The sequence below is a fragment of the Sarcophilus harrisii genome, chromosome 5 (assembly GCF_902635505.1).
Source record: "Sarcophilus harrisii chromosome 5, mSarHar1.11, whole genome shotgun sequence".
NCBI classification, from domain to species: Eukaryota; Metazoa; Chordata; class Mammalia; order Dasyuromorphia; family Dasyuridae; genus Sarcophilus; species Sarcophilus harrisii.
The window spans coordinates 1,817,329-1,845,310 of NC_045430.1; the positions used below are offsets into that span (position 1 = coordinate 1,817,329).

Sequence of the window (27,982 nt, forward strand, 5' to 3'; positions counted from 1 at the left end):
GCATTTTGGGGGAGCAGCAGCTGCTGAGTCTGCCCCTTTATTCCCAAAAAGGGCCAATCATCCCTTGGGTTTGGAGGTCCAGAGTCCGACTGGCTGAGGACACATGTGGGAACAATCGGAGGCCAAAGCTGTGGGCCATGGGGCCTGTGGGACGCCGCCTTTGCAACCAGAGAAGTGGAGCAGGAGGCCGAGGGCCCTCCTGGGGGGTCACCTACAGCCCCCGAATACCCTGTACAGGCAGTCGAGGAGGGAAGGAGTCCTGGCTCCAACACTCACGGGCCCAGCTGTGATAGTGCCTCCCCGGACCACACAAAGGCCAGGGCCTGGGGTCACGAGAACAGAACTGCTCCTGAACAGCTGAACAGAACCCCCACTTGATAGAGCCTTCAGAGCCGGGATTCAGCTGGAGTCTCTTCAGGTGGGGCTGTCCTCCTAGGGCAGTGGGCCCAGGCTCAACATGCCATGGGTCCGGGCTCAGGGGCTCACCTGGCGAGAAGCGCTCCCACCCCTTTCCACTAGCTTGCCCTTCAGGACAAGGTGGAGACCACCTTTGGGTGGGCTGATTGGGTAATCAGCAGTGACAGGCACCCAGCTGCCTCTGGGACCCTAGGCCACAGCCTGCCTGTGCTTTCTCCTCCAGGCCTGTTTCTCCATCTTGAGGGGTGGGATAAAACCCCTCACTGTGGGATTCCCTGGACCATCCCCCATGCTTGGCCCCTGGTGCCGTCCCAACATTCGTAGTCCCAAGACTGGGGGCCAGGGGGCGAGGTGGCGGCACAGAAATGGGCTCTGGCACTGCCTGACCATGCCCTTGGGCCAGCCATCACAGCAAACCAAGCACAGTCCAGGAGCTTTAGTCTGAGATAAGGGTGTGGGTGAGAACCACCAGAAAATCCATGACAGAGTCGAGGAGTGAGCCTTAAGGACCTACTTGGGATGCTAGAATTGGAGTCCAATGGACATGGGCTTGCAAGTGCTGTCACCTGCCTGCAGACCACCCAGCTCCCCTTCCAGTCCTCTTAAGGGTGCCACCCCTTCGCCTCCATGGCATGGTGGGGGCCTGCCTCCCCTCCAAGGGGTCCCTCTGCCAAGACAAAACTCCCTTTGGACACAGCCTGGACAACAGAAGGCCTGCGTAACACCAAGGGGACCAGGGAGTCCTGCACACCATGAGCAGATAACAAATGGGCAGCGCGCAGGCCACCAGGTTTCTAGTTTTCCTTAGGTAAGGAACCATAGCCACGGGGCCTCACCAACAGGCCCCTTGTCTTCACAGATTAGCACTGGCCAAAGCCTTGGCTCTCCCCTCAATGGGGCAAAGGTAATTCCCATAGATGGGGTCTTCTCCCCAAGGTGCCGTTATTGATCACTGAGGGTACAGACGCTGGGCGTGGATGCCACAGAACCAAGAGCGCGCCGCCATTGCCCACACCGGAGCCAACCCACCCATTGGCCAGGGAAGCTTCTGCACCTTGCCTGGGGACTGCGGGAGCCCCTGGTAAAGTAGGACCATCAGTTTTAAGCCACAGGGGTCTCGGCGCACTAACCCTAAGCTCAACAAAACCCTGCCACTGGGTCCCGGAGGCTTCTTTGCCCCGCTGACCTTCCCCAACTGCTAAGTGGCCTCTGCTGACTGAGGGCGCGGGTCCAACAGCAGCCGTCAGACTTTGGAGTCCAGAGGAGAAGTTACCAGCATCTCCCCTGGGGTCCATGCGCCAGGCTGCCCTTCCCAGGAAGGAAGGCGATGGTGACACACTGTGCTGATGCTGCCCTGCGTTCAGTTAAAGCTTTTTATTGGCCATAGTAATTTTCCCCGACAATACCTTTCAGAATACCTGTACGTTCTTAGAATGTCAAAGTAGAAAGTTAAGAATAAAAGGAATAAGTTTAAGGGAAAAAAGCAGCAACTTGGCAAACGAGTCTCTGCACCCGTGAACGCCTTCACACTTCCTTCTTCTCCTGCAGGATTTTGTGCAGTTCATCGGCGTCCTCGGTGGTCTTGACCCGGATGAGCATCGTCACGGGGACTGTGGCGCTCTTCTCGTTGATGGGAGGGTTGGGGACACAGACGATGAGCACGTTGTTCTTGCCAGTTCGGGAGCAGGGCATGTTGGGTGGAACCAGGACGTTCAGGAGTATGTTACCTGCATGTCAATGGAGAAGGGGCCATGAGATGCCCCCCTGGCCAGAAGGGTGGATCCACAGACAAAGGTCCCTTCCCCCTCCCCCCGGCCTGCTGAGTTGGGCTTTTTCACCTCTCTCCTAAGGTGCAGCCTGGCCCTCGGAGGTGGAGGGCTCATGCCACCCCCCTAACCCTTAGAGCCCTGGGCTTCCTGGCCGTTGGTCCGTGCCAGCATCCCCTCTATGTCCTGCAGTGGAGGCCCTGGGGGTGTGACGCTCACCTCGCCCCAAGTCCTAATGGCAGGCCAATACTACACACCCAAGGGACCCAGGATGCCCAGGTCACAGACATTTTGCTCAGTTACTTGCTCTGGAGACCCAAGATCCAAACTCATTGGCTTTCAGCCAGTAAGCTGCGGTCCGTGCCCCTTGTCCTAGGAGACTGCCCACCCGGCACAGCAGACTAGTGCAGAGGGCCGGAAGGAAATCTTACCCACTGGCCAGGTTCTGACTACCTCCTACCCCTAGGCCTCCTAGGTCGAAGGTCAGAGGCTTCAGGCCCCAACTCATCCAGGGCAGGAGCCCCACAGCACTGGCGCATTTCTAAGAGGCAGGATGGCGGCTTCAAGGCCTGCATCATTTCTCCCATCTGAAAGCCTGGGTTTAACAAAGGCCTTTGCCATTCCACTAAGGGCCATGCAGCTGGGGGCCCACGGGCCATTCCCCTCTTCAGAGAGAGCCAGCCCTTCATCACGGGTCACTCACCTAAATTGGTATCAGCTCGAACCAGAAGTTGGGTCTTCTGATTGGCGGCAGGTTTCAAGTGCAGTGTGCCCACACCCTTCTCTTTGAACTCATTATCTTTTTTGTAAAAGAGTTTGCACCTGGGGAGAAAGTCAATAAAAAGCATGATCTGGGAGAGCTCGGTGGTCCAAGTGGAGGGAGGTCCCTGGGAGCACGAAGGCCAAGGCCGAGGCCGACCGGGTCTGGCCACCTTCTTCTTTCAGGGCCTGCTCGGCGGCCCCGGCCCCATCCTCACCCTGGGCCTCTTGCCCGATGGCTTCTTCACTGCTGCCTCCCGCTGACCCTGCAGGACCACTCCTGGGCGGCCACAGTGGGCTCTGGGCCCCTGGCACTCGGCCTTTCTGCCTGTGTCCTACAGGGAGCGGTCACTAAGCCACCTCAAGGAGCCCCTAGACCTCGCTGTCCCCAAACTGCTTCTGGTGACTCGGGACAACGGACCTCGAGGGGCCGCCAAGAGGCTTCCTGCTGATCCCTGTCTCCACTTCTGTCCTTGGTGCTGGCGCCGAGGCTCAGGGCACCGAGGACCCAGCCGCCTCCACGTCACGGGAGGCTGGCGCAGTGGCCGAGGTTTTCCTCACGGCCGTGGCCTCCCCTCGGCCAGCCTTGTGGGCCCCTTCCAGCGTGAGGCCGGGGACTCTGAGGTGTCAGGTCTGGCTCAGAACGGGCCAGGGTGACAGGTCGGCAGTGCAGCCCTTCCCCTCAAGGGCTATCTTGATGCTTGTGCGACTGGAGATGTGTGTAGGTACCACCACCACCAAGAGAAGCCACATCAATGAACTGGAGACGTGCACGAGGGGCAGCAGCAAAGGTGCGAGTCTCGAGAATGGGACACACTGGGCAAGGAGCCCAACAAGACGGGGCCACCCAGACCCCAGACGCGTTTCCGAGCTGTGGCTCTCAGGGGGGTATACAGAGGTCCGGCTTGCGGCCGATCGAGTGCGCTGCCCAGGCCCGCCGCTGTGAGCTTAGACCCAAATGGGCAGGGAGAAAATCGCCTCAGAGAAGAGCTGAAACCGGCGAGAGCAGCAGCAGAGACGGCTGGACGTCCCGGGAGAGGAACTTCAGCAGAGGCTGGGAAGGAGGCCCAGGGCGCTCAGCTGCGGGTCACGCGCCCTCAGCCGGGAAAGCCGACCTCTGTGGTGGGAGGAGGCCGTGGCCGGACGGGACAGAGATCAAGGAGGAATTCACAGGAGAGCCCGTTTGAGAGAAGCTCAGTGGAGACAAGAAACAGGAGAGGAGGCTAGAGACCACCTGGACAGAAAGAAAGCAACGAGGATTTCTGGAAAAAACACCCCAAGCCTATCCTGAACGTCGGTGCCCACAGGGACGGGGGCTTCCCCCACTCTCGCGCCTTGGCGGCTGCGTGGACACCAGACTGGAACAGGTAAAGATGGCGGGCAAGAGGCCAGATAAAGGGCGCGCATGTAAGAGTGGAGGACGGAAGGGACAGGAGAGGGCGACGCTGTGAAGCATGAAGCATAATCTTGACATGTGGGGTTGGGACGGCGAGGGAACGAGGCATGGTGGGGATATCCCAGGCCTGAAGGCACAGGAGGCCTTGGGGACAAAAGTCACGACCCCCTCTTGGGACAGGCCGAGCTTGCCACTGTGTGCATTGAGCTACCGGGGCTGGGGACACTCCTGAGGAACCCAGGAAGGGAGGAGGAAGAATGGGAACTCATTCAGGCTGAGGGGGCGCAGCGGCGGCGGCAGAAGACAGAGCAAAGGCTGCCAAAGACCACCCTGTGCCAAGGGCACTCTGGGGTGCTTTGGGAAAGGCAGCGCTGCTGCCGGACAGCTGAAAAGATGACCCAGGGACTCGTGGGTTCTAGCAGGTTGTTTTCTTTCCTTAGCCCTGGTGTACACCGCCTTGGAATGGGACCCAATTCTTTGTCTGTGAACGTCCTAGCCTCCATTTGGCCACTTCCCACCAGAGCTCAGAGGCCGCTTATTGTTTCCAGGCCTGAAACAAGGGAGCGAATCCCTGGAGGTGCCTCCTGCTCTAAAGCTCTGGCTCAAGGGTTTTACTGGGGAAAGGGACTAGCCATCCTTCAGTGTAGACGCAAGAAATGGGAAGCTGGACAGGACGGGGAGCCTTGGCTCTGGATGCAGACACTTTAGACCACAGAAGGGGCGGTGGAGCCACTCCAGCCCTTAAAATGAGGGCTGCCATGAGATCCTGCTGATCCAGGCTCGGGACCCTCTTCCCCAAGCTCCCTTGCAGCCATGCCCTACTCCTGGGATCCTCAAAAGCTCCCCTTCTCCCCCAGTCACAGCCCCGTGGCGCCAGTTTCCCACTGCCTCCTCCCCCCACACTTCTGGAGACGACCGCGGGGGGGGGGCAGCCCTCTCAGCTCCAGGGTGGGAGCCGGGGACACCAGAAGGATTCACCATTTGCTGAACTGAACACAAGGACACTTTCATTTCCCAAAAGGAAAAAAACCCACCCGGTTCTTTCAAGCATGACAGCCTCGGACGCCTTCCAGAGGCTGGACTTACTTCTTGGAGTAAAAAGCATCCTCCTCTTTGACTTCTGTCACGATCACTTTAGGGGGCTCCTCACTCTCTTCCTCTTCAGCACCTTAGACAGAACCCAGCCACAGGTAAGGCACGGCCCTGCCCTTCCCCGACTTGCCCCTCCACCCACTGGGCCTCTTCACTGAACCCCAGATTTGGCTAAGACTCGCCTCTGAGGCACCATGGCTCCCTGGTCCTGCCCTGTGCCCGGGACCATGAGGGGCTCACCCAGCCCCCCCTCCCCACCAGCACAGTGACCAGACTCCCCTTGAGGCACTACCTTTGCTGTCGCCAGCTGTTGCATCTGTGTGGCCCTCTGGCATTTTGGGGGAGAAGGAGACGGGGCTCGCCTGAGTCACGTCTTTGCCAAAAATGCCTGCATTTCCTGGAGAGAAGGAGAAGTTTGCCATTGGGCCAGAGCCCAGGGGGCCCAGGGCTGAGCTGTCGACCTTCCGGCCAAAGTGAAAGGAGGCGGCAGATGCCGCCGCCAGGGCCGGGGTCAGTTTCTTCTCCACTGATGCTTCGGTGCGCTTCTCCGCTGCCCCCTCGGCTTTGTCTGGGTGAAACAGAAAGGGGGAGTCTTGGGCTTTCTGGGATGGCCCCAGGACAGCGGGCCCAGGCACAGTCCCGAACGGCTGCCGGCCGGCTTCTCTCTCTGAGCTGCTGTCGCTGCTGTTGCCGGGCATCTGCTCGATGCTCGTGAGGTATCTCTCGTAGTCTTTGAAGATGGGAGTCAGGTCGCAGAGGGGGTTGGTGTCCACGTGCTTGACGATCCAGTCGCGCACGGAGCAGTTTAAGGCGGCGAGCTGTCGATGGTAGGCACTGGCGCTACAGGCCTTGCCCTGGGTGCTGTGGCTGGAGGACGAGGAAGGCTGCTGGCTGTCCCCGTTGGTCTTGAGGTCAGCGGCCTTCTTGTCTGCCCCCAAGGAAGCCGTCGGGCCATTGACTGTGCCACGGCCTGTTCGGAAGAAAGGGGTCTTTGGAGCAAAGGGTACCCATGCCCGCAACCTCCCCCGGCCTCCCAAACCAAGGACACAGGCACTACTGACGACGTTTCCCGAGGGAGGACTCGTGCAGAAAGGACCTAGACACACTCTGTGGCCATCTCTGTCGGAAACACCTCCTTGGTTGGCACCTGCCCCTTGCCCACAAAGTCCGTTTCATGGCTGGCTCTCCACACAGGCCTTGCTACACTTGCCCCTCCCAGCGGACAGTACAGAAGTGACCCCAAGGGGCACAGCCGCGGCTTTCCTCCCATCTGATGGGCCTCCAAATCTACCGACAGGACCTTTGATGTGCTAACGAATCCCCAACTCCATCTCCCTACAACCTCGGCAACGATTAGGGGGCGGTCAGGTTGGCCACAAGCGGGCTGGGGGGAGCTGGGCTCCAGCGGGGGGCTCTTCAAGGGGGAGGCGTGTTAGGGAGACTCACCAAAGACCACCTTCTTTTCTACTGCGGCCTTGGTGAGGGCCAGGGTGGGCACAGAAGCCATGCTGCTGCCGTTGGACAGGCCTTCCAGAGTCTTGATGCTGGTGCCATTGCCGAAGCCAGAGAGCCCTCCTCCTCCTCCCGGAGGTAAGACCAAGCCTTTGAACCCTTTAAAAGCTCCTCCGCTTTCACACTGAAAGGCAGACAGAAGGGCCATTACAGCTGGCCCACAGGCGGGGTCCCCCAGCCCCTCTCGCTGCGCTGCCATCCCCGGGGATCCCCAGGCAGAGGCGCGAGGAGCAGACCAGGGAAGCGGGGAGCCCCGAGTCCCAGCACCCCCAGGACTCCTCTTCTCCAAGCCCCGCTACTCCCCACGGCCCCAGACAACGGCCCCGACGCCTCGCTCCCCTCCAGACTCGTCACCCAGGGCTCGGCATAAAGCCCGGCCGCAATAGCGAGTCGCCGTCCGGCACTGCCGCCTGTCCCGTTCTGCTCGCCCGCCCGCTTCCCCGTGTCCCCGGGGCCCCCCCCCGGCCCGGCAGCGACCAGCGCCCCCTCCCCGAGGGGCCCGGGCGCCCCTGCTCACCGGTTACCGCTTAACATCGGATAACTTCCCGCAGCTCAGCCCCCCACGCTACTCCCACCAGCCCCAGAGGGAAGCGCTCGCGGTTCCCCGGGAAACCGCCGGGACACGACCTCGGCGCGCCGGCTCCCTCTGCGCCCAAGCCCCACAGTCCCGGCTCCCAGCCCGGAGGGCAGGGGGGCCGGGCAGGCCGCGGGCTCACCTCGGGGACCGCGGCCCGGCGCTTCGCCTTCTTGATGGCTCTGTTCTTCAAGACCTCCTCGCTGGCCACCGAGAACGTGCCCACCTGCGGGGGAGGGGGAGTGAGGGGACCGCCAAGGCAGAGGGGGAGGGGACCGCCAAGGCAGAGGGGGAGGGGACCGCCAAGGCAGAGGGGGAGGGGACCGCCAAGGCAGAGGGGGAGGGGACGCGCCGCCTCCCGGCCCCCCCGCCCCCCCCGCAGAGCGGGGGCTCCCGCCCCGGGCCCCCCGCACCTCCTCCGCGTCATCCTCCTGGTCCCAGTTCCGGTCTGTCAGCTCCTTCTCCGCGATCCTCTTGGCCATGGTTTTGTACCTGGGCGGGGGAGGGAGGCCGCGTGAGGCGGGGCCTCAGGGCCGAGCTCCCCAGGCCCCGGACGCTGTGCGGCCCTCCAGGCCCCAAGGCCCGCCCCGGCCGGCTCGCCCCGGTGCCCCCCCTCCCCGGCCCCGGCCCCGGCCCTCCCCCGGCCGCGCCGCGCGCCCGGGACCCCGCCGGGCCGCCTCACCTGCGGGACGGCTCCTCGTCTCTCCCCGGGCCTGGCTGCGCAGCATCGCCCCGGGCGCCTCCGCCTCCGCCTCAGCCCGAGCAGGCGGCCGCGCGGGTCCGCATCTCGCGCGCAGCCCCCGGGCGCGGGGCTGGGGGGGCGGCGCGGGGAGGGGGGGGGGGGGCGCGAGTGACTAGAGCGTACCCGGAAAGATGCGCGTCCGGCAGCCGCGGCGTCGCCTCTTCTGACGCGCAAGCGCCGCCTTCTGGGCTCAGCGCGCAGGCGCCGCGTCCCGCCGCACGACGCTACGCAGGCGCTCCAACGGTCGCAACGGCCGCTCGCGCGCCACGAGGCCTCTCTCCTCCCTTCAACCCGGCTCCGGAGGGGCCGTTGGGCGGAAGGGCGGGAAGGAGGGCGTGCCGTGCGTACGTGCCCTGCGTACGTCAGCCGACGTCCACGTGACCTCTCCGCCGCTGTCTGGGAGACGGACCGGATGTGGGGAGAAGAGGGCGCCGTCATTCCCTGAACGTTTAGCCAATCGCGGAGCGGCGGCCGAAAGTGGGGACGGAGCCCGCCCCAGTTCTCCTAGTGTTTAGGACACACCGAGATACTCAGGAGGAGCTTGTCTCTAATGTGACAACCCATTTCACAGACAGTTGACTGAGGTGCAAAAGCGCTTAAGGACGTTCTGGCGGCTACAGCCCCATTTTACAGACGGAGACCCTAAGACCAATGCACCCCGTCATCCCGAGGATGCCTTAAAAACAAGGGCCAGTCCCTGCCAGATCCTGCGGGGGCGCCGGACCCTTAGGGCCGAGGGTGCACAGGACTCCCCCATGAGCAGCGGGGCTCCTCCCCACGCTGCTGGGGCTTGGCGTGCCGAGCAAGGAGCAGGGGCTCCGCGGGCCGCATCAGGCCGCTCAGACAAGCGTCAGTCACTTCCCCGCGGCTCCCATAGGCCCCCGGGGCCCGCTTCAGTCACTTCCCCGCGGCTCCGCTAGGGCCCCGGGGCCCGCTTCAGTCACTTCCCCCGCTCCCCAGGCCCCGAGGCTCGGCAATCACTTCCCGCGGCTCCCTGCGGCCCCGGGCCGGCTCGATCCTCCCCCGCGGCTCCGCTAGGCCCCGGGGCCCGCTTCTGTCACTTCCCCGCGGCTCCCGCTGCCCAGGGCCCTGCATCACTTCCCGCGCTCCGCTAGGCCCGAGGGCCGCTTCGTCACTTCCCGCTCCGCTAGGCCCCGAGGGCCGCTGAATCACTTCCCCAGCTCCACTGGGCCCGAGGCCGCTTCTATCCACTTCGCGCTCCCATAGGCCCCGGGGCCGCTTCTATCACTTCGCGGCTCCACCGGCCCCAGGGCCGCTAATCACTTCCCGCGGTCCGCGCAGGCCCCGGGCCGCTTCTATCACTTCCGCGGCTCCCTGGGCCCGGAGGCCGCTTCAATCACTTCCCGCGGCTCCCATGGCCCCGGAGGCCGCTTCGATCACTTCCCGCGAGCTCCCGGCCCCGAGGCCCGCTGTCACTTCGCGCTTCTGTCCACTGTCGCCGCGCTCCGCTGAGGCGAGAGCCCTTGAATCGCTTCCCAGCTCCCCGCGGCCCCAGGCCGCTTCTATCACTTCCGCAGGCTCCGCAGGCCCCGAGGCCGCTGTCAATTCGCCCGCATCCGCATGGCCCAGGCCGCTTGATCACTTCGCCGGCTCCCCTAGGCCCCAGAGGCCGCTTCATTCACTTCCCGCAGCTCCGCTACCCGAGAACCGCTTCGCTCACTTCCCGCAGCTCCGCTAGGCGAGGCCGCTTCACTTCCCCAGCTCCCATAGCCCCAGGGCCGCTTCTATCACTTCCCGCAGCTCCGCTTCAGAGCGAGACCGCTTCAGTCAGCTTCCCGCGGCTCCCACCGGCCCAGGGCGCCGCTTCTTCACTTCCCCAGGCCCTTCGTCACTTCCGCCCAGCTCCGCGGGGCGCCGCTTCAGTCACTTCCAGCAGCGGCTCCGCTGGCGGGCCGCTCAATCACTTCCCAGCTCCCGCAGGCCCCGGGCCGCTTCTATCACTTCCCGCAGCTCCGCTAAGGCGAGACCCGCTTCAAGTCACTTCCGCTTGGCTCCCATAGGCCCCGGGCCGCTTCTACTCACTTCGCGGCCCGCTTCACTAGTCACTTCCCGCAGCTCCGCTGGAGCCGAGGCCCGCTTCTGTCACTTCCCCGCGGCTCCGCTAGGCCCCCGGGGCCCGCTTCAGTCACTTCCCCGCGGCTCCCATAGGCCCCGAGGGCTCCTATCACTTCCCCGCAGCTCCGCTAGGCCCCGGGGCCGCTTCTATCCCCGCGCTCCCATGGCCCCGAGGCCGCTTCTATCCTTCCCGCAGCTCCGCTGGGCCGGCGCTTCATCGCTTCCCGCGCGGTCCGCTAGGCCCCGGGGCCAGCTGATCACTTCCCCAGCTCCGCATAGGCCCGGGCCGCTATCACTTCCAGCGGCCGCTTCTGTCACTTCCCCGCAGCTCCGCTAGGCCCCCGGGGCCCGCTTCAGTCACTTCCCCAGCTCCCATAGGCCCCCGGGGCCCGCTTCAGTCACTTCCCCGCGGCTCCGCTAGGGCCCCGGGGCCCGCTTCAGTCACTTCCCCGCGGCTCCCATAGGCCCCCGGCCGCTTCATCACTTCCGCGGCTCCCACCAGGCCCCAGGGCCGCTTCGATCACTTCGCGGCTCCGCTAGGCCCAGGGCCGCTTCAATCCACTTCCGGCTCCGCTGGGCCCGAGGCCCGCTCATCACTTCGCGGCTCCGCTAGGCCCGAGGGCCGCTGATCACTTCCCCAGCTCCACGCAGGCCCCGGGGCCGCTTCTAGTCACTTCCCGCAGCTCCCGCCAGGCCCCAGGGCCGCCTTCATCACTTCCCGCGGCTCCCTAGGCCCCGGGGCCCGCTCTGATCACTTCCAGCAGCTCCGCTAGGCCCAGGGCCGCCTTCATCCACTTCCCGCGGCTCCGCTGGGCAGGGGCCCGCTTCTATCACTTCCCGCAGCTCCGCTGGCCCCAGGGCCCGCTTCATCACTTCCCAGCTCCCAGGCCCCGGCTTCTATCACTTCCCGCAGCTCCCTGCAGGCCCCGGGGCCGCTTCTGTCACTTCCCGCGGCTCCCACGGCCCCAGGGGCCGCTTCAATCACTTCCGCGCTCCAAGGCCCCAGAGGCCCTTCTATCACTTCCCGCAGCTCCGCTAGGGCGAGACCCGCTTCGATCACCTTCCCCGCGGCTCCCTAGGCCCCAGGGCCCGCTTCATCACTTCCCGCCGCCCTTCTGTCCTTCCCGCAGCTCCGCTGGCCCGAGCCGCTTCTGATCACTTCCGCGGCTCCCTAGGCCCCGAGGCCGCTTCAATAACTTCCGGCTCCAGCCCCGGGCCGTCGTCACTTCCCCGCGGCCCGCTTCTGTCACTTCCCCGCAGCTCCGCTAGGCCCCCGGGGCCCGCTTCAGTCACTTCCCCAGCTCCTAGGCCCCCGGGGCCCGCTTCTGTCACTTCCCCGCGGCTCCCATAGGCCCCCGGGCCCGCTTCAGTCACTTCCCCAGCTCCCAGGCCCCGGGGCCGCTTCGTCACTTCGCGCCCGCCAGGCCCGCAGGGGCCGCTTCTAGTCACTTCCCGCAGCTCCCGGCTGGCCCAGGCCGCTATCACTTCCACGGCTCCGCTAGGCCGGGCCGCTTCGATCATTCCCCAGCTCCCATAGGCCCCCGGGGCCCGCTTCTGTCACTTCCCCGCAGCTCCGCTAGGCCGAGACCCTTCGAGTCCACTTCCCGCGGCTCCCTAGGCCCCAGGGGCCAGCTTCTTCCCGGCGGCCGCTTCGTCACTTCCCGCAGCTCCCATCGGACCCCGGGGCCGCTTCTGTCACTTCCCAGCGCTCACGCTCGCGCCGGGGCCCGCTTCTGTCACTTCCCGCGCTCCAGCTAGGCCCAGACCGCTTCGTCACTTCCCAGCTAGCCCCATAGGCCCCGGGGCCCGCTTCTGTCACTTCCCCGCAGCTCCGCTAGCAACGCTTCAGTCACTTCCCGCGGCTCCCAGCTAGGCCCCAGGCACGCTTCGAGTCACTTCCCCAGCTCCCACTAGGCCCCGGGGGCCGCTTCTGTCACTTCCCCGCGGCCCGCTTCTGTCCTTCCCGCAGCTCCGCTGGGCCAGGGGCCCGCTTCAGTCCTTCCCAGCTCCCGCATAGGCCCCGGGGCCGCTTCGAATCACTTCCCGCGCTCCGCTAGGGCCGGGGCCGCTTCGTCACTTCCCGCGGCTCCCATGGCCCGAGGCCCGCTTCAATCACTTCCCCGGCTCCACAGGCCCCAGGGCCGCTTCGATCACTTCCCCGGCTCCCTGCAGGCCCCAGGGCCCGCTTCAGTCACTTCCCCGCGGCTCCCATAGGCCCCCGGGGCCCGCTTCTGTCACTTCCCCGCGGCCCGCTTCTGTCACTTCCCCGCGGCTCCGCTAGGCCCGGGGCCCGCTTCTGTCACTTCCCCGCGGCTCCGCTGGGCCCGGGGCCCGCTTCATCGCTTCCCAGCTCCCGCAGGCCCCGGGCCGCTTCTGTCACTTCCCCGCGGCTCCGCTAGGCCCCCGGGGCCGCTTCAGTCACTTCCCCAGCTCCCATAGGCCCAGGGCCGCATCACTTCCCGCGGCTCCCACCAGGCCCCAGGGGCCGCTTCTTACTCCCCGCAGCTCCGCTAGGCCCCCGGGGCCCGCTTCTGTCACTTCCCCGCGGCTCCGCTAGGCCCCCGGGGCCCGCTTCAGTCACTTCCCCAGCTCCCTAGGCCCCCGGGGCCGCTTCATCACTTCCCGCAGCTCCGCTAGAGGCAGGAGCCGCTTCGAGTCACTTCCCGCGGCTCCCGCAGGCCCCAGGCCGCTCGATCACTTCCCAGCTCCCATAGGCCCCAGAGGCCGCTTCACGTCACTTCCCCGCGGCCCGCTTCTGTCACTTCCCCGCAGCTCCGCTAGGCCCCCGGGGCCCGCTTCTGTCACTTCCCCGCGGCTCCGCTAGGCCCGGGCCGCTTCAGTCACTTCCCCAGCTCCGCTAGGCCCCGGGCCGCTTCAGTCACTTCCCCGCGGCTCCCATAGGCCCCCGGGGCCCGCTTCTGTCACTTCCCCGCAGCTCCGCTAGGCCCCCGGGGCCCGCTTCTGTCACTTCCCCGCGGCTCCGCTAGGGCCCGGGCGCTTCGATCTTCCCCAGCTCCCGACAGGCCCCGGGGCGCTGATCACTTCCCCAGCTCCCGCAGGCCCCGGGGCCGCTTCTGTCCACTTCCCTGGGCCCGCTTCTGCTCCACTTCCCGCCCAGCTCCGCTAGGCCCCCGGGGCCCGCTTCTGTCACTTCCCCGCGGCTCCGCTAGGGCCCCGGGCCGCTTCAGTCACTTCCCCAGCTCCCATAGGCCCCCGGGCCGCTTCAGTCACTTCCCCAGCTCCCATAGGCCCCCGGGGCCCGCTTCTGTCACTTCCCCGCAGCTCCGCTAGGGCCCCGGGCCGCTTCAGTCACTTCCCGCGGCTCCCATAGGCCCCCGACCGCTTCAGTCACTTCCCCAGGCTCCCATAGGCCCCAGGCCGCTTCAGTCCACTTCCCAGCTCCCATAGGCCCCGGGGCCCGCTTCTGTCACTTCCCTGCAGCTCCGCTAGGGCCCCGGGCCGCTTCAGTCACTTCCCCGCGGCTCCCATAGGCCCCCGGGCCGCTTCAGTCACTTCCCCAGCTCCCATAGGCCCCCGGGGCCCTCGGACGGGCCTCCCCCAAGCTTCAAGCCCAAGCGGCCGGAGCCGCTCGCAGCTCCCGTGGCCCGGGAGGCGCTTCCTTCCCTTCCCGTTGCCTCTCCCGGTGGCACCTGGCCCAAGCTTCTCCGTGGTCCCCAGCAGGGTCCCTGCCCCAAGAAGCTCCAGGTAATAGTCACAGAGCCCAGAGTGGCGGCCGGCTCCGGCCGCACCGCACAGGGGTTCTCAAGCCTCTGGTGTGCTCCTCCCAACGAGCTGTCCCTCTCTCCATTTTGCAGATGGGGAGACTGAGGCTGATTCCCCCGCAGCACCCAACGTGACCGGGAGGCCGGTTTCTGAGGTTGCTTTCTGCTTTGCTCCCAGACGGAGCGGGGACTCACCCCGTGGGCCGGCGCACACTGTTCTGGTAACTGTCCCCCCCCCCCCACTGACTTGGCAGGTCAGAGAGACGGGCTGACCCGAGTGAGACGAGCTGTAACGGCCGGTTTGGCCCCGTGAGAAAGCAGCTTGTGGGGCGGCCCGGGGATGGGGAGAGGTGATCAGTGCCAGGCAACAGGGTGTGGGACGCGGGAGCCAAGAGCTTGTGTGGGCTTTGGGGCTACTCTACAGAGGCGTCACACACAGAGGGAGGCGGCGATGGTCCCCGCCAGAGTGGGACAGCGGGGGGGGAGGGAGAAAAATGGAGAGGCACCAAGTATGTGAGAGGCTGTTCTATGCGGAGAGATAGATGTGGGGGGCTTTGGTCCCAGAGTGAACGAAGATCCGAGGCTGGGAAAGGAAGAGGGCCGGGAGGTCCGTGGGAAGCCATCAGGAGAGTGTCCTGAGAACAAGGTGGGTGGCCCAGGAACACGGGCTCCTGGGAGGCCCTTCTGCAATAAAGCGTCTTTCTCCTGAGGGGCATTCCCAGGGTCTCTCCCTTCCCTCAGCTAACGGGCCCTGGACCTCTCCCATCCGGGCTGCTCAGCCCCTCGGTGACCGTTCCATGTGCCTTCTCTCAGGCCCCACTTTCATAGGCTCTCGAAGGCCTTGAGGGCTTCTGGCAGCTCCTAGTCCTAAGATGCCCTGAGATGTCACTGCACGCGGAAATGTGTCAGGCTAGGACGTTCTGCCGTATCCCAGGAGGATCTGTGGGCCCGCAGCCTCGGCAATAACGCTAGCCAGGAGCATTTACGGAGAATGTAAGCGCTGTGCAAGCATCTCATTTTCTCCTTACGCCGGCCCTGGAAAGAGATGCTATTTTAATCCCCATCTTGCAGAGGGGGCACTGAAGGAAACAGCTTCCTGCCGCTAGCCTCTTGGTGGGCAGGAACGGCACCTGGGTCCCACTTTGGGGCCATTTCCCACCTGTGCATGTGCCGCCTTCCTCCCCCAGAGGCCAGGGCCTGCCTGGGAAGCTGTGGGTGCCGAGCCCAGCCCCGCACAGAGGAAGCCACTAGGACACACGGCGTGGTTCACTCCTCCTCTTGGCTGGCTACCGCAGCCAGGCAGCACCTGCCTCCCTAGTGCAGCGCACTTGCCCGGGGAAGAGGTGGGCTTGTGCGCTCCGGTAAAAACCTGTTGCCCCCACAATCTGCCCGTCTCCGCCCACTCGGGCACAATCGCCGAAGTGGCCACTGGGGGGAGCTCCGGGGGACAGAGAGGCAGCTGAGGAGGGCCCGGGAGAAGGAGAGCCCAGCCCCAGCTGCATGAAGTCCCTGGGAGGGGGCTGCCCTGGGAGCAGCCAGTGACGGCCCGAGCGGGGCGGCCCCGAGCTGCTGCTCCTCCCCGGCCCACGGAGATCGCGGGGCGCTCTCTGCTAACTCATCTTAGGTTCGGCTTTGTGGAGGTGGGCCGGAAACGGGGGGGGGGGGAAGACCAACAAAGGCTTCAGAAAGCACCGCTTTGAGGAAGTTGCGCCAGCCTTGGCCGTGGAGATGTGCCTCCCGCCAGGAGCCAACCCGCCGTCTCCCGGGCGGCCTGGCCGGGGTGCGCGGCCCCTCGGGCTTTTCCTGGCGGGCAGCAGAGGCGGGTGGGGAATGGGGGCAGCCTCCGGAGCCACTGCCAGTATTCTAAATCAGTGATCTTTGGCCGGGGCCAAGCACGTTATGGAAGAAGGCAGCACCGAGGACTTGTTCTCCATCTAATGAAGCCAGAAGACAGAAAAGGTGACAGTACCTCCGAAGAGGGTTTGTCAGTCCTGCAGAGGAGACTGCAGGAGGTTTCTTTTTGTACTCCAGGACACTAACCCACCTCACGAGGCATTGAGCAGCATCAGAAGTCAGACCACTCTGGGATCACCTTCTTTTGGACTTAAGGAGTTGGTTTACTGATGTCCTTCCTGAGCTGTGGCCCCTAAAACTGAGCCACATCCTCTGGGAAGATATGGCTCTGAGTGGGGCAGGAAGCAGGGGGACTTCCATATTGAGCTTGTGGAACACTCAACCCTAAGATCTTTTTTCTTTCTTTTTTTCATATGAACTCCTGATTAGACATGTCTGCATCTTCTACACATCAGTTGCCAGTGTTGTGGTGAATATTCAGTCTGGTCAATCTGAGCTGCTCAGCCCAAAGGAGAGGAAATACTGGTTTTCTTTAACTGATAATTTGGTCAGAGACCAAAAGCCACTCTCCACACAGATAATGGGATGAGGATGGAGTCCCATGCTTTCCTCCCCCCAGCCTCCTCACACGCCCCAATCAGAGCCTCCACCCTGAATTCATAGCCTTTGTTGGTGTGTTCTATTCATTAGCGATTAGATCAGTCAAAGTCTTATATCTTGTTACATTTGCCATCACACTAGAGCCACATAGAAGGATTTACGTGATCCATTCCTGAGCTTGATTTGGGACCCTACAGCTAACCTTTCTCTAGTGCTTCCTCTGGGCTTCAAGTATTATACTAAGCCTGAGGCTTACTAAGGAAGGAGAAGACAGTCCCTTTCCTCTAGGATCCCACAATCATTGTGTCTGCTAACGGGCCAGGATGGGTCAGAGTCAGGATACACAGCCCAAGATTATATAACCAAGAAATGGTAAAGTCAAGAGTGAGACTGCGCCCTGTTGGGATGAAACTGACTCAGCGAGGCAGAATGGGGAATGGTGGGGAACCCTGGGGAGAAGGTCCTGGGTGACTATAGCTTGCTGTCCTTGGGGGCAGAGGTCTCAAGTAGAAACCCCTAGAGATTGAGGGAAGTTTGACATTTGGAAACAGGCATTGGCAGCATGCTGATCGAGTTTGCATGTGAAACAGGACTGGATGAGATATGTTTGGTGGCCAAATCTGGATCCAAAAAGATCTCAGCGGCACAAAACATTAGACTAAATCTACTAAGATATAATTTAGTGGGGGGAAATGACAAAGTTCATACCTAGATGTCTAAGATTTGATTTATAGTATATAGAGAAGTGTGGTCAGCCAGTACTTTCACCTGAAAAATAGATCTGGGTGTTTAATGGACCCCAAGCTCAATGGGTGTCAACAATGGGAGCTACAACAAAGAGCTAATGTGATAGAGATCAGAGTAAAAGAGAAGTCACACCCAGAATGAGGGAGGTGAGCAGATCAGTTGTAGGCACCCGTTTAGGAAGGATCCTGATCAGTTAAACATTCAATGGAAAGACACTGACTGGCTTTGGCTAATTTTTCCAGCTGGGTTTTGTACCATTTCCTGGGACCCTCTGGTTCCTTAGATCTTAGAGTGGGGAGGATGCTTGGCCCTCTGGCCCTATTGGCTCTCCCAGGGCTCTCCAGTTCTGGGCCGGGAGTGCACATTTAGCCCAGTAGAAGGATATCCATACCTCCCTAATAGAGCTGGATGGGTCCCGTGGGGCCGGTTCCCTGCACTGAGTAAATACATGCTTGGATCAGCTTAGTGCACACAGACGTGGCAATGACTCCTTGTTTTTCCAGTTGTCCAGGTGAAATTCACCTGTGCCACTTTATAAAGCCCAACAGACCACAATGGCTCGTTTGTTTGGAGCAACGGTTAGGGTCTAGTGTTTACCACAAGAATGGGAGGCTAATCCTACCAGGCTATCCATGAACAGAAAATAAATATACTCATAGTGACCTTTCACTGAAACTCCCTTACTACCATTTGTTGGCACTTGGGCCTCTTATTCACACACAGCTTTCTCTCCCAAGAAATGTCTTCATTTTGATTTCTCAGTCAATTTTTTCTCCATCCCTGGAGGCCCCACCTTGAGTATCATCTCCACAAAGCTTCTGCCAACCCAGTTGAGCCCAGCCTGGAGCAGCCCAGACCAGGTTAGCCCAGCTCAGCTCACCTTTTTTGCTCTGCTCTGGTCACTGGGAGCAGATTCTCCCTCTGTGATCCATCCTTTCCTGCTTCTGGGCTGGCCATACTTTGCTAAAGCATCTTCCTGGTTCTTTCCCTCCTATTCTTCCTCCTCTTCCTCCCCCCAAAGTTCCCCATTAGCCCACCTTCTCTGCCTCTCTTGAACTATACCTGATACTGGGTGCTCACCTGCCCTTTCTCCATCTCTGCCAAATGGAGTTGGGCATGGGCAGCGGTGATTTGCTAACTCGGCTCCTTTCAGCTCCTCTGTCCCTGTTATGCCATAGGAAAAGCCCTTTCCCTTAGGAAGCCCTTCTTGGTTTCTCCCAGCACTCCCATCTCAGGCCTCAAGAGCCAAGGCAAAGTCTTTAGACTGTGCAGCTATTGAGTGCATGGATACATGACTTACCAATCCTGGAAATCCTGGTTATCTGGGGTTTTTTTTGAGCTTTCTCCCTGCCTCCCTCCTACCCCCTGCCCTGTATTTGTGAGCTTCTTGAGAGCTAGGAATGAATTTTGGTTAGAATCTGGATCTCAGCCCCAGGGGGTTCTTAAAATCCCCACACATAGCAGTTGATGAATACATATATCACTAAACTGGCATTTCTCAGTGTCTGAGGCAGTCTTTCCATCACATGCCCGCTATCCTCACCCCATTCCCTGCCCGCCGGCCTCGGCCACAGGACTGGGAGCCAGGGGGCTCTGCTTAGTGCAGATCCCAGATTCTCGGCCCAAGGCCCTGCCCAGTCCTCAACTTAGGGGCAGACGTGAGAGCCAGGCCTTGGACCGAACTCCCTGGTCAGTGGCTGGGACTGAGAGTGAGGATTGTTGGAGAGTTTCCTTCTGGGAATTGCCATGGATGCATGTCAGCTGGTGGGGTGGACCCAGGGGGCAGAAGGGGGCTCGGCCTTTGAGACAGGAGGTTGTCTCAGAGGTGTTAATCTTTCCTTAGGATGCAGCACTGACTCCAGGTGTCTCCTTTCTGTGTCTCACCACCTATGCAGTGCTGAGTGGCCTGGGCACGGGGTAATCCCAGAGGAGAGTAGATATAAATGGCAGCTTTGAGTCCCTAAGCAAGAAGGATTCAGGGAGAAGTAGAGAGATTCAGGAATGCAGAGAGAAGCAGGGGTGCAGAGAGATATACATACACCTGCTCCCTGCTAACCCTGCTGAGATCACCCATGAAAAGAGGCCGTTTGGCACTTTAACATCGGCTCGTCTCCATGTGTATTGGTACGTGTGGCCCTGGCAGTCAGTAGCCTCGGAGTGGGAGTTAGAGGATCCAAGGGCAACCGTGTTACTTTTGACCTGTGTCTAGTTCCTTTGCAGCAGACCCACTCAAACAACACTGACTTTGCCCTGTTCTAGAAAGGAATCCGTTGACTGTGTATGTATCGGTGGACCCTGGGTTTAGATTCCCCCAAGCTTCAGGAAGACATAGATTTTAGTTTCAGGAAAGGGCTCGGGCAGCCAGCCAGGCCCAGGAGCCTCTGAGGTTCAGTGGAAGGAGTCACTCACCTGGTATATTTTAAATTCAGGTTAAATTTCATTTCTGCTGCTGTTGGGGGGCGCTGTTCATATCAGGTTGGATGCTTTCATGGAATGGGCCTGCCCCCTGCTTCTGAGGCCTTTGATTGGCTAGGCAGCTTGGTCCTCTTACCATTCCAGGCAGGCTCTTCTTCAGTGTCCCAGGTTGGCTCATGAGGACGGGACTTTCAAAGACTTCAGGAGGTGCTACTGTGACCCGGGCGGTGTCCTCATAATGCTCTCAGTCCCCTGGCAACTTCAACCAAGTCCTGGTGCCAGCCTCCACGGGGACAGAGTCTACGCTTCTCTCCCATGGCCCAGGGGGACAGAGTAGCCGTCGCAGAGCTTTCTTGATGCCCTGGCTCAGGGAATGCCCCCTCTGGTCGCTTCCCTCTGAGCAGGGCCATGGAATCTTTTCCATGGAGCTCTGGAGGCCAGAGGCTGGCCAGCCTGACATGGATGTGGGCAGGAGAAGTAGCCTCTGTCGTAGCCCAGCCAGCCCCAAGTGGGTGCTCCGGCCCCCTTTGGGACGCCTCCCACTACTGCGGAGCTTTCCTTAGATGGGGACTTCTCGTCATGGGCCTTGTCGGGTCTCCACACCAAGTGTGAGAAGTCAGCTCTCTCCCCCTTGGGCCAGGCCTTCCCACCCTCCCCCAGCCTCGAGGCCTTCTTCTCTAGAAGAGCATCTGCAGATATTAAGTCCCCTACTTTGATTCACTCCTTCTGCAGATCAGGAACGAGCAGCCCAGAGCATGTAGGCTTAGGGGAGGCTCCAGTTTGGATGGCAAGGAGCACGGCGTGAATTTGGCACTCCTGCCCAATGTACCCGGGGCACGCCTGGGGAGCGCTGGGCTTAGTTTGGGGCATTCCTTGGTGGTAAGGCTCTCCGATTGGAGGAGAGGTAGCTGGGGTTGCCGAAGGTGGAGACTGGCGGGAGGCACTGGACCTGCTTAGCCCCAGGAGGGCTGGGTGTGGTCCTAGAGCTGCCCTCTCCTGGTGAGGGGCCGGAGCCCTGCTTTGCCTGGGTCAGAGGGAAAAGGATCTTCCCAAAGGGAGACTGACCACACCTAGACTCCCTCTATAAACTCCTCCAGAGTCAAATAAAAAGGCCTCTTAAGCCCTTCCTAAGCAGGCCCCCTGGGACCCTTGTGGCCCTGGGACAGTTCCTCTCCTCCAGGTGCTTGGTGACACTGGGCTATTCCTGACACACAGCATGGGGCATTTGCGCTGGCCGCCCTCCCAGGCTTGCTTCAAGCCCGGCCTAAAGCGGAGCCTCCCCAGAGCCCTTCCCGGTCCTCTCCGCCTGCTCCCCTTCACCCAGTCCCCTCCGGCCTGGTCCCCTCTGGCCTGGTCCCCTCCGGCCTGGTCCCCTTCGGCCCGGTCCCCTTCCTCCGGGCGCCTTCCTTTGAGAAGATCTCCACTCCAGCGTGTCCGGACTAGGTGTCTCTCCCAGGAAGCCGAAAGGGGCACAAAATGTTGGAGCTGGGAAGGGAGATGGGGTGGCAGAGGAAGTGGCCCCAGCGAATGGGGGACAGAGCGCTTCTCCCCGCCGGCTGTTCCCCGAGCTGGGCCTCCCACAGACAGCGTGTCCTTAACACAAAGGCAGCTTGTCCCTGAGGGGCTCCCCTCCCAAGGCCAGCAGGCTCCCGCAGATGGCCACCAGGTGGCGCCGGGGACAAGTTAGGCTCCTGGGCTGGGAGCTGTCCCCCAGGCTCAGCTGTGTTAGCGGGGCCCGGGTTGGGGCGCCCGCCCTTACAGGGGCACATTATCTCCTCTCCCTCTGCCTTTGGGACCTTGGAATCTTAAGTTAACAAGCACTTATGAAGGGCCTGCTGTGTGCCAAGCATTGTGCTGGGCTTTGGAGAGTCTGTGCTTGGGCAGGGTCCCAAGGGATATTACTCTCACATGGTGGGCTCTGAACCCCACAATCCTGCAGGGTGTAAGCTGGGCCCCAGTAGCTAAGAGGGAGCCCTGTGCCCTTGCCACAGGGGAGCAGCCACCCTCCTTTTAGGGTGCACAGACACCCCAAGCCCCCTTGTTCTCCTGCTCCCTCTCGTGGCTGGTTCAGCCCAGGATCCCACAGCCAGGGAGTGACTGAGGTCCCTCCGTGCCTGGTGCTCTGTCCTCCGAGTCGCCTAGCCCGTGGCTGCAGGTGGGAAGGGGGGCAAGCAGCAGAAGCTCGCAGTCTGCCCCCCGCCGTCCGGGCGCCTTGGAGGACCCGAGCGTCCCCGGACTGGGCATCAGGAGGTGCTTGGTGAGGTCTGGGCACTTGGTTCCAGCTGCTGGCACTGCTGCTGTCTCCCCTTCCCCTTTCCCCGGCCAAGGTCTTGGTGGCACTCTGAGGGACTCCCCATTGAAGGGTGAGGCACTGGCTCATTCCCAGGGACAGAGAGGGGCCTTGGGATCAAAGGACTCCTGGAGCACCCCCTGTCCTAGCCCACTCTCCCATAACTCGGGCTCAGCTCAACGCGCTTCTCCCGAGTGCCCGCCCATCAGCCCGCAAGCATTTGCTCTCTGCCAGCCAGGGGCACTGGGCTACAGTGGGAGCCCACCCTACCAAGGGAGACAGCGTGGAAGCAGGTACAGGATACATAGAAAGCAAATCCAAGGAAGGTTTCAGGGACTAGGACTGGGAAGGCTGCCCCCTGGCCTGTCTTGCGGAGGAAGTCGGCTTATTCTAAGGGGCAGAGATGAGGGGGAGATGCATTTAGATAAGGGGGAACAGCTGGTACAAAGGCCTGGCGATGGAGAGATGGAGCACCAGGCATGAAGAACTCCATTTTGACTGGATCGTGGAAAGGCTATACTGGATAGTAAGGTTGGAAACATAGGTTGGGGGCAAAGGGAAGGGACTGGAAGGTGAAACGGAGGAATCTCTACATTGATTCTAGAAGAAATGGGAAGATTGGGATTTATTGAATTAATGTGAGAGGAGTAATATCACTTGGGATCTTGTCATAGAGGCTGGCCCATCTTTGTCCCTATTTCACACAGCTGAGACTTCGATCTTTTCCTTCAGAGGTGTTGAAACTCTCCTTGAGAGGAGGCCTGGCTCAAGTTACAGCTGTAGTTTCCTGATTGCCCAAGTACAACAGACCTCAAGGAATTCTCTTTTCCCCTCCCTGTTCCTTCCTCTTCCCTCTCTCCCCCTCTTCTTCCCCCTTTTCTCTTTCCCTTCCCTCTCCCCATTCCTTTCTTCACCTCCTCTCCCCCACCTCCTTTCCCTTTCCTGTCTTTCCCCTCCTCTCTTTGCCTCCTGTCTCTCTTCTCTCTTCTTCCTCTCTCCCTTCTCTTTCCTTTCCTCTCCCCTCCTTCCTTCTCCTTTCTCTCCCCCCTCCATAACAGCATGACCAACACCATGATATTTTCACTGTATATTCTTGCTGAATGTCCTTCCTCTGTTGGGGATGAGTAAATCTCCTTTGGGACAGTCCCGTTTCATTCCAGCATTGGAACTAACCAACCAGGGGACCAGTTTGAGTCAGGCCTGGGCCATATAGGGCCCTGTCTGGATCAAAAGTCTGCTATAGAATGATCCATCACATTTGAATTTGGGTCTTCCTGAATCCATATCCAGCATTCTATCTACTGTACCATCTAGCTGCTCAAGCTTGCTAATAGTCACATGGACCTCTAGATAGTAAGATTAATGAGTTTTACTTCTCAATTCATTCTATATTGTTTTCAAGTAAAAGAAGTTGGACTATTGATGTCTATTATTTCTTTTCCTAAATCTAATTTTTATTCCATATTTACCGAAAAACCAAATAGAATACTTAAGGCAGTTAGTACAGCAGATAGAGTACCAGGCCTGGAACCAAGAACACTCATCTTGAATTCAAATCTGACCTCCATTGCTTCCTAATTGTGTGAACCTGGCCAAGACACTTAACCCTGCTCACCTCAGTTTCCTCATATGTAAAATAACCTGAAGAAAGAAATGGCAAATTGGTATCTGCAGAGAAAACCCCTAATGGGGTTTCAGAGAATTAGGCTTCACTGATGATGAATAACAAAATGAGGATGGACATATGTTTATACAGAGTAGATCAGAAAAAAGAGGCTCGTGCATTAAAATGTAGGTCTCTGTTATATACAGCTGGCTTTCCTTTTTATGACAATACTGTAGCTTTCACATTTATCTGGTCTGCCTCCTGTTTTTTTATTCTCCATTAAAAAATAGAATCATATTCTCTCTCTCTGTCTCTCTGTCTGTCTGTCTCTCTCTGTCTGTCTTTCTGTCTGTCTGTTTCTCTTTCTCTCTCTCTCCCCTTTATCTCTCTCACTCTCTTTTTATCTCTCCATCTCTATCTCTCTTCTGTCCTTAACTCATCTTATCCTTTTCTCTACATTGGAGAAAAGAAAAAGGATACTTTTGTATGTAGTTTAAAAAATTCCTACATTGGCTGTGTCTGGAACTGTATGTGGATGTTTTCCCTGCATCTCAAGCAAGTTGTTTTTTTACTAGTAAATTGGGATATGTTTTAGGGTTTATTTTATGCCATTCATAGTATATAACATTTAATTCTCGAATAAAAATGGGTTTCTTTTATAGTAAACTTTCTCTACCTAATTCTTATGTTGCTCTATGTAATGTTTATATCTATCTCTCTATTCATATGTGTGTGTCTTAGCTGCAATATTAATAGGTTTTAAGTGTGTAATAGCAGCATAATGGCCTCTCTATGGAGTGTACAATTAGTAGGATAGTACTAGACTCTTTCCACTGCTGTATCCCTTGGGGAAAGGGATAGAGCTGAGTCCTCTCAGATCTCTCCTATTTCCTTCCTGGAGTTGAAGGAATATGACCTCCTCTTCATTCACCAGCCTCTTCTCCCTAACCCCTCTTTTCTCTCCTTTTCTCTCATATTGAAATCCAGAGATATAATCAGCTACATTCTATTAAAACAATTAAGCTCACTTTAGTATAGTTAATTAATAAATTTCCACATAGTATACGCTCCATAGAAGGGACCTCATGGACCTTAAGGATCTAAAGGCTAGCAAGTCCACTCAATTTCCTTTCTTTGTTATTTTAGATGAAACGTGATTTAAAAAAAAACTGTCTCAGAGCTCTCCCCAGATAGGGAAAGTCCTAAGTTTTGGACAGAGGCTTAGTTTTCTGCTCTAATTTAAGTTCTGTGTATTTCTAACTAACTTCTGGCTTTGTCAATTTACCTTTTCTCATCATGGACTAAAGTACACAATCTAAATCTTCACAACCCAATCTCAGCTTTCTTTATATTTGAAGCAAAATTAGGAGACAGAAAATAGCTTAGAGAATGAAAAGACTATCTCAAAGTTTGTTCCTGGTCAGGGATAAGGAGGTAAAGTTGCAGTTGAAGATTCTGCCTTTTGGAACTTCCCAGCATTCTTAAAGAGGTAATGAGACCGGAAGCTTTAGTCTGAATTCTTTGTTCCAAGACACTATAGGGACCTGATGACTGACTTACCTCAAAATGTTCTCTTCTGTTGCAAATCAGTTTTTCTCCATCTCTGCTTCTCCATTTTTTCTCGGCTGTTGCTTGGCATTTTTCTTGCTATTTTACTAACAACTTAAAAGTTTCAGAGAGTTGCTTAAGATGCTGAGAGCTCAACATGCCCAGGATCACTCAGAATGTGTCAGAGAGGAGACTAGACTCCAGATCTACTTGATACACATAGGCCAGCTCACTGTACTTCCATGCTGTTTCTCACCAGAAACATATGTAATACCAGCTTCAATAATTTGAAATAAACTCTACATACCTGTTACTGGTTCCTTAAGAGGCAACAGGGTATAATCATGCTATACGAAGTCTGTGACCAGACTGAGAGTCTGACTTTCTGGAGAAATAATTAACTGTAATGGTTGAAGAGAGACTGGGAGAAAGATGGCAAGAAAGGGCTTCTTATTTCTTGAGAGAATGGAATTTGAGACTCTACTTTGGGAAGAAACATGAAGAAAATGCTTGAGAGGGGATATTGCTTGGTAGCCTGAGAGATCTGAATGGTGGCCCTATGTTTCCAAAAGTTGAGAAATTCTCAGTTATAATGATGGTCAAAGGTAACTTTATATTTGCTCTATCTCACAAATAGTACATTGTTAATATTTATATCTTTGTTTTGTTGATTATTATAGTGGTAATAGATGATATAACATCTTACCTTGGTGTTTATTTAAGAGAGGAGAGGGAGAAAGAAGAGGAGAGGGGGAAGAGAGAAAGAGATGGCTAAAAAGCTTATGGGAAAAGACATTTCTCCATAAATATTGAATAAAGTGGGTTGGAGACTTGCAACTTATTAATTAACCGATGATAGATAAATTTAAGTAATTTATTAGAAAATATTTAAAAATACTGCTTTATTGTGTGAGAAGATGGGATAATAATGAATAAGGAAAATGAGCCAGCAGCCAGGTGACAAAGGGATTATCACCTACATGAATTACTTGTGGAACGGAAGACCCCAAAATAGAGTTACATATATACAAACTGCATGTAAGGATTTTTAGGGGGAGGAAAGGCCTCATGTGTGAAGTAGTGTTTGAGCTGAGCTTTGAAGGAAATGAGGGAATTGACAAGGTAAAGGTGAGGAGGCGAGGTAACCGCCTGTGGAAGAGCATGGATTTGGGAGATGGACAGTGTATGTAAAGAACAGAAAGATCAATATAGAAGGGACTGCAAAGTGTTTGAAGGGGAGTAATGTATTCTGGAAATGTAGCATGGAATGGAAGTTGTAGTGAGGCTGGAAGTGCTTTAAATACTATCAGGACTTTGATTCTTGAGACATATATAGTTATTGAGATATATTAAGGGGGGAGGAATATGATCTCCCAAGTGCTCTTAGAAAGAGCTATGTGGAGCTGGATTACAGAGGGGAAAGACTGAAGCCAAGTCATTGAATAGTTGTCCAACAATCGCATGATGGTGTGGGACTGGAGCTGGTTAAGGAGAGTAGGGCTGAGAATCAAGAACAGGGAGATGATCTTGAACCTTTCATCTTTGAACTCATTGAGGAATATGCTTAATTTATTCTGAGTTAAAGGGTTTGTTTAGACATTTTAATTATGGTCATAGCATAATTTTAGGTAATTTCTTATATGGGAGGATGAACCCACAGTTCCATGAACAGTCTTTCCAAAATTCCTCCAAAATCAACTATTCCCAACTTTTGTCATCTTGGCCAATTTGCTGGGCATGTTGTAAGACCTAAGGGCCATGTCGATTTGCATTTCTCTTATTTGGAGCATTAGATATGGTTAATGGTTTGAAATATTTTTTTGAGAACAAGTGATTTGAATCCTTTAATCAAGTTATTCACTGCAGAATGGTTTTTGGTTCCATATATTTGTGTAGTTACCTATATATCTTGAATATCAGACCTTTATCAGAGGTAATGCAAAAAGTTTTTCTAGTTGATTGTTTTTGCTTCTTATCCTAATTGCATTGGTTTTATTAGTTAAAAAAAAGTTTTAATTGAAATTTTGTATTCTTTTTTAAATTGCCTTTATCCCTTATTTGGTTGAGAATTCATCCCCTAGTCATGGCTATGAAAGGAACTTGATTTGGTATACTTTTAATATATTTTTAAATGCTGTGATTCTTAACATTAAATACTTATGTGCGTTTTTAGCTTATTGTGATATGATATAAGTTGCTGGTGTAACTCTTAACAGGTTGGGAAAGGTAAGAAACAGTTTAGCAGAAATTACATAGCAAATCTTCTCTAAGTAATTTATGTTATTGGATTTATCAAATGTTCAGTTATTGTTAATTTTTTCTTTATCTAGTCTGTTCCATTTATCTGTTTTTATTTTTTACCCATGGCAAATGATTTTAGATGATTAATGCTTTATTATATAATTTGTGTTTGAGGCTGGATTTGAACTTGGTTCTTCCTGATAGTAGACCCAGTGCTTTATCCATTGCTTCACCTAGGTATTAGGGCAGATTATACATGAGCTGTGTTGATGAACCTTGGCTCCTCTCCCCTATTAGAGACCTCAAGATGTTTAACGTGTTAAATCTGTATATTCTTTATCCTTCAGAGCTCTATTATGGGAACTTGGCACCATTTTTTTTTTCTTCTGAGCTTAAGAAAAGTTTTATTTACCCTTGTTTTAAGTATTTGTGTGTGTGTATGTGAATATACATATAACATATATGTATATATTTTTATTTATTTATAAATACAGATATTTATACATATGTATATATTTATAGATAATATAATTTTTTTGAGGAGGAAACATCTTCACTGAAGAGATGGAGGCAAATCTTGCACTGAGGTGTTTTTGCCAAAAGTGCCATCTGTGGTTGGGAGCTG

The 27,982-nt window shown here is 57.3% G+C and overlaps 1 protein-coding gene and 1 long non-coding RNA gene across 5 annotated transcripts; one reads left to right on the forward strand and one right to left on the reverse strand.

Annotated features, from left to right (window-relative positions):
• Positions 1 to 1,761: 1,761 nt before the first annotated feature.
• Positions 1,762 to 19,852, reverse strand: NUP50 (nucleoporin 50). Of its 4 annotated transcripts, none has more exons than XM_031940396.1 (8): positions 19,667 to 19,851; positions 7,930 to 8,008; positions 7,659 to 7,742; positions 6,877 to 7,066; positions 5,723 to 6,400; positions 5,425 to 5,506; positions 2,887 to 3,005; positions 1,762 to 2,144 (listed from the first exon to the last, which is right to left on the reverse strand). In XM_031940396.1, the coding sequence occupies exons 1-8, from the start codon at positions 19,696 to 19,698 to the stop codon at positions 1,942 to 1,944; spliced, it is 1,467 nt and encodes a 488-aa protein (XP_031796256.1). In that variant the 5' UTR covers positions 19,699 to 19,851; the 3' UTR covers positions 1,762 to 1,941. The 4 variants fall into 4 exon arrangements, with proteins under 4 accessions (XP_031796256.1, XP_031796258.1, XP_031796257.1 ...); XM_031940398.1 differs by lacking the exon at positions 19,667 to 19,851 and adding an exon at positions 8,382 to 8,509; XM_031940397.1 differs by lacking the exon at positions 19,667 to 19,851 and adding an exon at positions 8,199 to 8,506.
• LOC116419583 lies at positions 13,732 to 17,926 on the forward strand. Its single transcript, XR_004229833.1, has 3 exons — positions 13,732 to 14,039; positions 14,150 to 14,277; positions 14,870 to 17,926. It is a non-coding gene; the product is annotated as an uncharacterized LOC116419583 (long non-coding RNA).
• Positions 19,853 to 27,982: the final 8,130 nt, after the last annotated feature.

Excerpts from the sequence above, each read along its gene's own strand:
- NUP50 (XM_031940396.1), bottom strand. The coding sequence starts at position 19,698 with ATGAAATTTAACCTGAATTTAAAATATACCAG. Across the intron at positions 5,507-5,722 it reads AACAGCTGGCGACAGCAAAG|GTGCTGAAGAGGAAGAGAGT; the intron begins GTAGTGCCTCAA and ends GTTCTGTCTAAG. Across the intron at positions 3,006-5,424 it reads GATGCTTTTTACTCCAAGAA|GTGCAAACTCTTTTACAAAA; the intron begins GTAAGTCCAGCC and ends CTTTCTCCCCAG.